Raw genomic sequence first — 11305 nt, 5'->3', positions numbered from 1 at the left:
TATATATATGTTATTAAAAAGCTCTGAACTAAGAGTTTAAGGTCAGATACAATGCACTGTAAAAAAAATCCTAATATAAAAGTATTTTACTGTGTATTTTACAGTTTTGTACTGTTCTTCTAGAATATCATTAAATCTGCATCAATAGACTGTGATTTCACATTTCAAATGTAAATTAACGTAAAATTACTGTAATGTAATAAAACATAATTTTCTTGTTTTTTAAATGTATTTGTCTGTACATATGCATATTTAGATTGTTAAAATACATTCACAAATATTTGTCCGTTATTTGAAAGATTGGACTGTTAAATTCAAATGTAATGCTATGGAAAAATATATAAAATGATTCTTATAAACTTTTTTTAGAAAGTTGACAGTTCGCCTTGTAATCAGAAGGTTGCCGGTTCGAGCCCCGGCTCGGACACTCTCGGTCATTGTGTCCTTGGGCTAGAAACTTCACCTACCACCTACTGGTGATGGCCAGAGGGGAATTATAAAGTGGAATTGTAAAGCGCTTTGAGGGTTTCAAAATGCGCTATATGAATGCAATCCATTATTATTTAAACCAACTCTTAACTGTATATTTCTGTACATTTAAGTATTATTAATCATATTGCCGCATTCATTGACCTTGTTTATAGGTCATTTCATTGTTTAATCACATTAAATTGTTCCTAATTTAATGTTTAAAAGCACTTGAAAAAAGCAAAATCCTATGTAAAATTAGGGCAACAAATTGTATTTTCATTACTGGAAATAACCGTATTTTTATGAGTAAGTTATTTTCTGTTATTTTATGGTATTGTTTTTTGGCGCCCAGCTGCCGGAATATTACTGTTTTTTAAAGATGTTTTTTCTAACAGTGTGACTGTTGTTCCATATAAACCCTTCACTTTGAAAATTATGACCATAGCTGCAGCCTCATGAACTTTTTGCTGTCTCTGCCTGCCAATATTAACATACACAATAAAGCGCTTTTCATTTTTCAGCAACATGAAACCTGTTATTTGTGTTCATGTCTTCTAGGCTCTTCAAAGTAGAAGTGATAAGTAAATGCATGTATGAGAAGTCTTGAGGCAACTGTTGTTGTGATTTGGTGCTATTTAAATAAAGTTGAATTGAATGGAATGGAATTGAAGTCATTGCCTTTAAGCAGTTAATTCCTGCCAGCCAATGGGGATGCCTTTATTAATGCATATAAAGGCTATACTACACTATTATTTGATAGCCCCACCACCACCACTTGCTGCTGTTTTTCCCCCCAAAATGAAAAAAATAAATTAATCAAAATTAATTTGACAGCTATTGTCCTTAGTGCTCACCCTGCCAAATTTACCTCTATTTTGACTTCAAGCTCTTGGCCCTCTCTAACAAAAGCCACGTAAGAATCTCTGTTCATGACTGGAGGCTTGTCATTAATGTCAGTCAGTGTGATCTCCAGTACTGTAGAGCCAGGCTTGCCATCTGTGTCTCTGGCCTGTAGGGTCGCTGTATACAGAGATCTGAGCTCACGATCCAGGAGCTCTTGGCTTTTCACATAAACTTTGCCTGTGCGTGATTCCACGTCAAAGTAAGGTAATCTGAAACATAGCATAGACTGTTGGAGAGGTGTTGCGTGCAAGACAAAGACAGAATTACTGCAGCAGGCCACAAGTGAAGACGTACATGCTGTCGGGAAAAAGTTTGTATGTCAGGTTGCCTTTATCCATTGTGTCTGGATCATCTGCCTAAAAGAGAGAAAACCAAACAACGTGTGAGAGTTTCTGAAACAAAAGAATAAAAGCTCCGGATGTCTGAGAGAGAATTCAGACTGCAAGGAACTTACGGTAATTATGGCCAATTCTGTCCCAATGGGTGAATGCTCTGACACATTTAACCTGTATGTGTCCTGTTTGAAGGTTGGACTGTTGTCATTGGCATCCTTGATGTTTATAGTGACTTGAGCAGTGGAGCTGAAGGTGGGTTTATATTGATCTACAGCAGTCACCTGCACCATGATATGAGCAACTCATTGGAATTGTAAAGAGTTTTTTTTGTCCCAAACATGAGTGGTATTGGCACATGCAATGGTTTGTATGTATATATGTGGCTTATTTTAATTACATTTTTACCTGTAAAGTCATTTGCCGTTTTTTTTCAAAATCCAGATTTTCGGGCTGCCTGATCATGATCTGAACGATGCTGTCTACAGTGGTAAATTGAGGTTCCACAGAAAACACGGCTTTGTCCTCTCCATCCAAGATTAGCTGAGTGTTGGAAATCTGTAAAATCCCAGGACCCAAAAGTTTTATGTTTGATCCATAATGTTACACAGAGCTGATATTGATGGGGGGGGGACTGGAGACCTCATCCTATAGATGATGAATGGTCTGTTTCCTTACCTTGTCGGGATCTTTGACAGTCATGCCGATGTTAATAAATCCCAGTGAGTGCTCCAAGATCTCACCAGTGAATTCAGTTGCTGTTACACAGTCGTCCCCTGAGTCTCCACACTTGTAAAACTCTGGCTTATTGTCATTGTCATCAAGGATGTTGATCTGCACAGTTGTTGTGACGCTGGCACGGACCCCGTGGATGTTTTCTTTAGACTCAGTGGCCTTAAATAGGCCAAAATGAATTTTATTTTTTCAATATTCAAGGTATTGTTAAAAAGCTTAAATATATTTAATATTTCTCAATATTTTTATGATTTATTATAATAATAATATTAAATTAAATGGTCTAAAGAAGAAGATCATAAATGTTTTTGTGGGGGGTTTTCTTGCATCATTGAGAAGTTGCTCCTGTGTAATGGTGCACCTTCTGAGGGTTCCACCATGACACCATCTGCTCTTTGTTTTCAGCGACCCTGAGCTCAGCCTCCCATTCTGCTCACACCAGTTCCCATCCATATTTTGAATGTGCTCTCTAAGGTGACTGTAAACACCTTCAAAAACTGCTACTAGTGCAACTTTGGTGTAAAACTGTTATGCAAAGTAAAAACAAAAATCCCCCCAAAACAATGAGAAAACATTGTCACCATTAGTTTCATGAGTTTTGTGAAGATTTGTCTTCCTCAACCTTCAAAATGGTCTTATCACAGTTTATGTCATGTTTGCTTTGCTTGAGTTGTAAAAACAACCTTTGATTTGGGTTCTTAAAGACGCTCCGTCTTTAAGGAAGTTTCTGGTGCTACACAGAGAGGTTCAACCTGCCTTTCATTGCTGCTAGGTCTTATTAAGATAAGAGAATTTTATACTTGCTGGTCAATACGTCATAATGATTCTAGGGAGTGGTCTTGTTCTCTGTTCAGTCGTGACAAAATGTTGAGTTATTCCTTTAAATCTTAATACATAAAACTAAAAAATGAGTGACTAAAAAATGTCCGAGAAAGCTCAGTTTGGTCACAGTGAAACTGTAATGTGCTGTAATCTGTATGAACTTCATGTGATAACTTTAGTTAGTACTAATGGACAAGCTTACTGTAGTAACACACACAGAGAGAAGGAAATTGACAATGAAATAAAAATGTACCTTCACAGTCAGAGTTACAGTGTCACCAATAACTTCTCTGTCAATTTCTGACAGTACAGATATGACACCATCACTGGTTGAGATTTTAAACAGGCCAGCTTCTGATGACTCTGTAAAATAATGTGGAAATTACATATTATACTACCACTCACAAGCTAAAAGCAAAAAAAATACTGTAGCTTACCTTCAATGCTATAGCTGATTGCATCACTGACTCCTATGTCTGGGTCCACAGCAGTCACTTTAAGCACAGATGTGTCCTATCAAAGGAAAGAAAATGTTTATGAAATGTGAAGCATTTGAAAGTCTTTTATAAAAAATATGTCAACTCAAAGCAGGCTCAGTGCCTTCTATTACCACAGAAGTGTGGTAATAGTAACAAACAAACTGTAACAAAAAGTTGTCAAAGTCTTTGTATACACTGGGTCATATATTGTACTATCAGAAAAATCTTTGTTTGCCTTACAATAATTCTTTGAAATCATTGGTCAGGTTTAGCAGCACTCACCACAGGTGAATGCTCTCTAACACTTCCAACATAGGGAACGCCGATGAACTGAGGGTCAAGATCTGGGACATCCTCAACAGTAACGAAGGAATAAACAGTGCTCGACAAGTATTCTGTATTAGATTTATGACACTTGCCTCCACCATCCTGTTAGAAAACATTTTTAAAAATCTCTTAGTTTTTTTGATGATCAGATAAATCTAGAATACATTAAAACAGATTAAATATAACAGATAAACATGACACCTAAACTCAAAGATGCTGAAAATGTGTTATTCACTTTTGACAGGGCTATCAAATTATAAAAAAACAAACAAAGTAAGTAAATAGTATGACCACTGTTACAATAAGCAAAGGCTTGTGACTGTGACTTTCACATAATTAAATTAATAGTGAATATTCATCACTTCTCTTTATCAAACTGACAAAGCAACATAATTTTTTATGCCTGAATGCTCTAGCTTCATTTACACTTTCTTATTAGGAGTAAATAACAGCGCAATTCACTGCTTAACAAACAAAAATCTGACTCTGGATGTTACAATATGCCCCCGTGTGTTATGTTACGTTAGCGGTTAGTTGTTTTAGTGTTCTTAGCTGCAGGTTTATTTAGGAGGACACATATAAAGTTATGTTTCAATTGTTTTGGAAACATCTCTAATCGATTTCTTATCAAACAGTTATATAAGAAAAATGGCGCCAGTCATATATCTGTTTATTATTATGTTTCAGCAGCACCAGAGTGGGTCAAAGAACCAAAGCAGAAGGAAACAGCTAGCGTGCTTCTCGTTAAACCAGTAGCGGTCTAAAGGTCACAAAACTGCCAACCCATCACACTAAAGGTCACTTAAATTGTGTACTTATTTAATTATTATAATTTAATGATTTACAATGTATTTAATTATATTTATTTATCTACTATCCACAATCTAAAATGTAAAAATAAAAAGCAGCATTTGAACAAAAGACTGGCTGATACAGATACAAGGAAGGGAAATTCACAACATGCCAAACTTTTCCTTTAAGAAATTAGGAACCACAAGAATATACAAAGCTGCTTTAACGTTAGGGCAACCTTTGCTATTTACACTTTTCTTTAACCAATATTAGTATCATAAGGTAACGCATGTTTAAACTTGAACAATCATACTTACACTGGCATTGATCTTCAGCCGATAGTAAGTACTCAGTGAGGTATAATTCAGGGGCTTGATCAGTTTGACATCACCACTTTCTCTTACAATGCTGAACAGACTAAACCCATCATTTGGGATTACCTGGAAAAAACAGGTAAACAGTGCTTTACAGGTTCATGGAACACCTCTATTGAATATCATTACATTTTATGTTTTCCTAAAGGAAGCTTACTTCATCCATGGTGTATGTAACAATGCCAGCAGTTCCTGTATCAGCATCAGTGGCTGATGCTTTAAACAAAGTTGTGCCTACAGGAGTATTCTGTTGATAAAACAGAAAAACAAAACAGAATTATAAAAACAGAAATTATTCACTTCGTAAACAAATGATTGTGTTTATTTTTTCCTTGATGATGAGCCAGTGGTAAATGGACTGCTTCTTTCATAGCACTTTTCTACTCTATCTGAGCACTCAAAACACTTTATAAAACATGCAACCCATTCATACAGATACTTTTTTCCTATGCTGCAGTGCAGTCACACTCAAATGAATGAATCAGAGAGCTACTTGGGGTTAGCATATTTGGCATGCAGCCTGAAGCAGCCAAGGATCAGACCGGTAAGCTTCCAATTAGGAGATGACCTGCTCTCCCTCCTGAGCTAGAATAACCCCAAAGAATGCTTTTCTCTCACAGAAACATGAAATGGTTAAATGGACATTATTTACTAACAAGTAAGATGCTGTGACAGAAAAAAAAATCACAAAACCATTTGTAGAGTAATTCATTTAAATATATTTGGCTTACTTCTGGAACACTTGTGTCATAAGAAGGCCTCTGAAAGGTGGGTGCGTTGTCATTGGCATCAAGTAATATTATGGTTAAGTCTCCGCTTCTCTGTAACAACATGATGCACTCTGTGAATATAATGGACAAACTGGCATTAAAGAAATTAATTTTACTAAGTTAGATGTCACTTACATAATTAGGGCCATCGGAAACACCAGCTTCAAGTGTCAAATACCCCTGAGAACTCTAGAAGAGAGAATTGATCAAATGTATAAGTGCACATGCTTAACCGAAATTGTATTTTTTCCAATAAAGGGTCGCTGCTCTATGTCTGCCACACCTCTCTATCAAGAGGCCTTGCAACAGATACAACCCCTGTAGATTCTTCAACTCTGAAGTTTTGAGCATTGGGCCCAATGAGTGTGTAAGTCAGTGGGTCACCATCTGGATCTGATGCAGCTATAGTAAATCCCGGTTGACCTGAAGAACAACAACATGGAAACATATATTAAAAGAAAATGGGCAAATAAGACATATTACAAACATGTTAAAAAAAAAAAGAAGAAGTTAAAAACAAATTTAACATACCAACAGGGGTGTCTTCACACACTTCATAAACAAGTTCGGTGAATTCAGGACTGCTATTTGCTGCATAAGATTTGAAGATTAAATGTTGACATGAAGATAAGAAAAGCAAAAATGAATCATCAAACATCAAATGAACACACACCATTAGTTAGGCTGATCAGGCATAATAACAGTATGCTTCCTGCAATCCGCTCCATGCCTGCGAATCAAAAGAGACAATTTCATAAAAGTAGTAAATATTTGATTTTTGTTCTTAGTGTCACCATGAAATGGTAAAACCTTAAAGACAATTGCTCAGTTCACTTATCAGTATGCTAACAGGTTCATAATGACAATGTTCAGTTATTGGTTTTTACGCTGACCACCTTACTAGTTATTAGTCCTAATCGCAAATTCTAGCTGAGGCAAAAAAAATTTTTAATCTTTATAAAAACAACAAAATCATTAAATGTCATGATGCAGACAGAAATATAAGAAGGTGAATCACATACTGGATGACGCTGGTAGTACGCAGCTCTTGTCCTGATTTTTGTAGGCTGAAATTCAGCAGCCAATTGTTATTACAGCCACACCCAAACTGTTCACGGCATAGCAGGTGGTGAAAACACCTGGAAATCTTTGTTTACAGAGAGAACACAGCAGAACCTTTTTATAATATGAAACCTCAAACATTTACATTTTTGCTGTCCCCTTATATTAACTTAAAAAAGTGGACACCGTATTTTGACTATTTTTTAAAAACCTACTTTGGAACTTTGCATTAAGCTTTAAGTAATTTTACATACATTTAAAAAAAGATGTAAAGACAGTTTAGTTCATTTTCAACTGTTAAAAAATTTGGTTGGCAGTTTTACACTTTGATGATGATATATATATATATATATAACCTTGAATAATTATATAACCTTGAATAATTAAGATATAAAAATTAAGAATGACCTCATATAAACAAGTCTTTACTTGAATATGTAAGCCCTTTGTTTTAAGGGCTTTACCACTTTTTTCGCTACTGTTCTAGGAAAGAAAAAACACCAAAAAAACTGATCAGCTTATTTCAGGTTTCAGGTGTTCGAAGCAACACACTGGATTGATATTACGTATTGTTCGTTATTATCGTCTTCTTTTCTTAATTATCTAAACACTATATAGTAATTACATAGTAACTAAATACATATACTAATGCTCTAAAAAATAAATCCAAATGCATAAGACAAACTTACCAGCCAACATTCACAGAGGGCTTCTTCTTTACTGATGTCTGGATGAGACCTTTGACTCTTGTTCCTCTTAGTGATTGTCGTCTTGCAGCAGTAAATATAAATGATTAACATGCACCGGTGACGTCCAGCAAATATGATAGCATTTTAATCCACTTCCTTGTTTGCTTGTTAAAAAAGAAAAAAATGTTTTAACTGTTTTCTAATAAGTAAAACAGAAAAACTTCACACAGTTGAAGCTGGTCTCAACTATGACTTCACGCTAGCTGTTTAAGCGTAGAAACAAGCTCCTCACCAGTAACAAATGGCACTGAGCCATACTGGGCCACAAGTGTCCAAACGAGAACCCCACAAGTATCTGAAATGCTCTTTTGTCTAAATGAGTGGTGCTGCTGTCATGGCAACAATACTCTTCTGATTGCTTAGGTTTGGAAACCCAGGGCTTACTAATGCCCATGCCTTCAGAACCAATCAGAGATTCAGTCCCTTATCCAGAAACTACAGTTCCAGGCCCTAATGAGCTCTTCCCAGTGAAGCTCCACAACCCATCCAGTCTACTCTACTCATTAAAGGGTATCACACAAAGGATTATGCTCTCTTGTATCCACTGGCTTCATTCATAATGAGGCAATATACTGAAAACAACATCTTCACTGTGACTGAAACAAATGCCAGTAAATTAAGTGTTGAGAATGGGGCTATTAATAAAAATACATTTGAAAAACACTAGCATGAACAAATGTGCAGAATGCTCAAAAGAAAATTCCTGATATACATGTTATATATATCAGACAAGTTTCTTATTTGTTTCTGTCAAAAACAAATTAAATTTAAAGAAAAAGAAACACACAGCCTAAAGATATATCTTACTTGTGGTAATATCTAATGTAACACTGACTTTATTGCGTATTCAGTGGTTTACTGAATAAGCAAAAAAAATAATAATAATTTGCATATTAGTACAAAAGAAGTTTGCTACAGCTTTCCAAGAGTCATTTGAAAAGTAACATTTTAAAATAAACAGCAACTGAAATTTTTAAGATATATAAAGGAGAAAAGCTTTCCACCAAGTCCTGATTGCATGTTTTTTCAAGAAGCTTACCACAGGCACCATATTGATTTGGCATGTTATCATGCTAGTACTGTCCCTAAACTCACTGTCTGTGTCTACTATTAATCCACTGGATCCACTGAATTACTGATGCTTACCAGTAACTATAAAAACATTGATGAAAAATTATTCCAAATACTTGGTTTGCTTTGAGCTAAATGATAATGCCAGTGACAATAGTGATGCTAAAAATGCTAATGCTAAGCAGGTATTGTCTTCGTCATATTATTACATGGTGTTAGTTTTGTGGTAGCTTAAAGGTTCACAAAGTTTATCCTGTAGGCCACAAGAGTGGCTAAGCCAAATCTGGTAGAAAAGAAACACATTGCATTTTTATTTTTTTACAGAAAACATAAATGTCAGCCTCTTGATAGTGTCACAGGAAGTCAGCGGACAGTCACCAGAGGCTGAAAAAGAATCAGTCCTCCAGGAGCTGTTCTCAATAGATATAAATGTGAAGATTTATTTTATGATGAAGAAAAATGTGTGGAACTCTTCATTTAAGCAAACGTGTAGTCAAACGATGATATGCAGAAAAAAATAGAGCAATATTATAATTCACAGGCTGACATAAAGTGATTAAGACAAGATACTGGCGACAAAGAATTTGTTCCAAGACTCTTATCCAGTTCGACTTTGGTTTATGACCTACAGCATTTAACACAGCACTGCCACTCCCTGAGCAGCAATAGAAATATATGAATGGGCGGTAACAGAATAAAACTCTTCCTTAGCAATTCCAGTAAACAGAAACATAATTTTTTTTAAAGAAAAAAGAGTGATCTCAGGGTTACGCAAACTGTTGAACCCACACAGTTCAATGCTGAGAAGATAAATGTTGATAAACTAGATCATGATTTAAGGCATATGATTGTGTAACAAAATGGACAAGAGAATGACTGAATTCCAAAACAAACAAAAAAAATCGATTTGCAGTGACAGGTTTCTAGGAAATTATATGAGTATTGATAAAAATTGGACAAATCAGCCCTTTCTTCTCACCTAATTTGATACCTTCCTTGTTGGATGAATGGTGTCCTATTTTCCCCCCCACATTTTTCTGACTTCTCGTTTCCTCGTTTCCTCAAGAAACAAGATCAATGTACCACAGTTTGTTTTATTTGATTTTATTGTGTATGTTTTTAATAAATTTACTTTTTAAAAATGGAATAAGACAAATTGTGATTTCAGGGTACTTGGACAAAAAACACTTGGGGACAAACAAAAAACAAGATAGGTACAGATGTGAGTGTGTGTGTGTTTTTAAGGATTTTTATTGTAATTGCAACATATTTTCACATCTGGTGCAACCAAATTTTACATTCAGGTCCCGGGAAAATATCGTCTGGGGGGACTCTGAGAATACTGTGAGAATTGCTGGAATTAATGCAATAGGGAGGGAAAGAAAAAATGTGAATGAAAAATTCAAATTCAAAAAGACACTGGGAAAAGACATATGAGTTATCTGGAAGTCCGGCCCAGGTTGGCAGGTTGTTGTGATAAAGAAATAGCCAGAGCACTGGACGTCAAGGTCAGCCAGCAGTGTTGTTCTGTGGTTAATAGGTGGGATTTCTCCCCTGTTTTGTCTTTTTAAACCATTGATTAAGAGCTCTGAGTCACAAAAACATGATCAGAGGCAGCCAAACCAAACGGGAACAACAGGCTACACAAGCCTCATGCTCAGTGTAAAATAGTCCCTCTAGTGGCTCATAGTTACAAAGTGAAAGGGTTCCTCTTTCCACAGATGGAGTCATAAATTGAGTAAATATTAATACAACTTTTGATCCCTGTGCAATACTTGGCAGTTCTGAATCATGTATGTATGTCTGCTTTCATAACAACCCTGCACATGCTTTAAAACATAGTACTATATATATATATATATCTGATTTCATGCTATTTAGTTCCTACATCAAGCCACCCTTCATTTATTTATATTTTCCTTCCCAGAAGCCAGACGTTTTTGATAGTTGTTTAAAATGGTCTTGAGCAATAAGTTCCCAAAGGTTTATTAAGGTCTTTCAAACATTTCCATGGGCATTGGCTGATTTTCACTTAGTCCAGTACTTCTTTTTGACAATTTTCAATAATTTTGTTTTTGTTTGTTTGTTTGTTAAGCCAATTTATAGTATAAAATAGTCAAAGAACTCAAAGAATGAACTAGTGTTGTGCCTACATGTGTAGACATATTTCTTCCCTAGTTCAGTAACAGCACTAGAGAAGAAATAGGTGTCTGTTATGCATTGCAGACAATGTGTACAGAGGAGGTCAGGAGATAGGTGTTTTCACCTTGTTGGTACAAGCATTTGGAAGATTCCCAAAGACCTATTGGCTTCGGGTCATCTCCTAACTTCAGCAGGACATGAAAGTCATTTCTTTAAAACATTGGGGGAAAATCCAGCAGAGAACTGATACAGAACCTCAGAGATGGATTTGAACCC

The 11305-nt window shown here is 35.7% G+C and overlaps 1 protein-coding gene across 1 annotated transcript in view; it reads right to left on the bottom strand.

Moving 5' to 3' along the window:
• cdhr2 (cadherin related family member 2) overlaps positions 1–7079 on the bottom strand; it is a 13369-nt gene extending 6290 nt beyond the window's left edge. The window contains exons 1-16 of the mRNA XM_005719941.1: positions 7028–7079; positions 6679–6735; positions 6537–6596; positions 6289–6428; positions 6141–6194; positions 5967–6056; positions 5393–5482; positions 5179–5301; positions 4025–4171; positions 3701–3776; positions 3517–3563; positions 2385–2600; positions 2115–2264; positions 1829–1990; positions 1669–1730; positions 1340–1583 (exon numbers count right to left, since the gene is read on the bottom strand). Coding sequence (XP_005719998.1) covers positions 1340–1583; positions 1669–1730; positions 1829–1990; positions 2115–2264; positions 2385–2600; positions 3517–3563; positions 3701–3776; positions 4025–4171; positions 5179–5301; positions 5393–5482; positions 5967–6056; positions 6141–6194; positions 6289–6428; positions 6537–6596; positions 6679–6733 — 1716 coding nt within the window. The 5' untranslated portion in view covers positions 6734–6735; positions 7028–7079. The remainder of the gene's footprint in view (positions 1–1339; positions 1584–1668; positions 1731–1828; positions 1991–2114; positions 2265–2384; positions 2601–3516; positions 3564–3700; positions 3777–4024; positions 4172–5178; positions 5302–5392; positions 5483–5966; positions 6057–6140; positions 6195–6288; positions 6429–6536; positions 6597–6678; positions 6736–7027) is intronic.
• Positions 7080–11305: the final 4226 nt, after the last annotated feature.

This window comes from Pundamilia nyererei, unplaced genomic scaffold (genome assembly GCF_000239375.1).
Source record: "Pundamilia nyererei isolate P.nyererei 1_Seehausen unplaced genomic scaffold, PunNye1.0 scaffold00001, whole genome shotgun sequence".
NCBI classification, from domain to species: domain Eukaryota; kingdom Metazoa; phylum Chordata; class Actinopteri; order Cichliformes; family Cichlidae; genus Pundamilia; species Pundamilia nyererei.
Note: the sequence above shows the minus strand (reverse complement) of the source record. Positions and strands in the feature narration are given on the sequence as shown.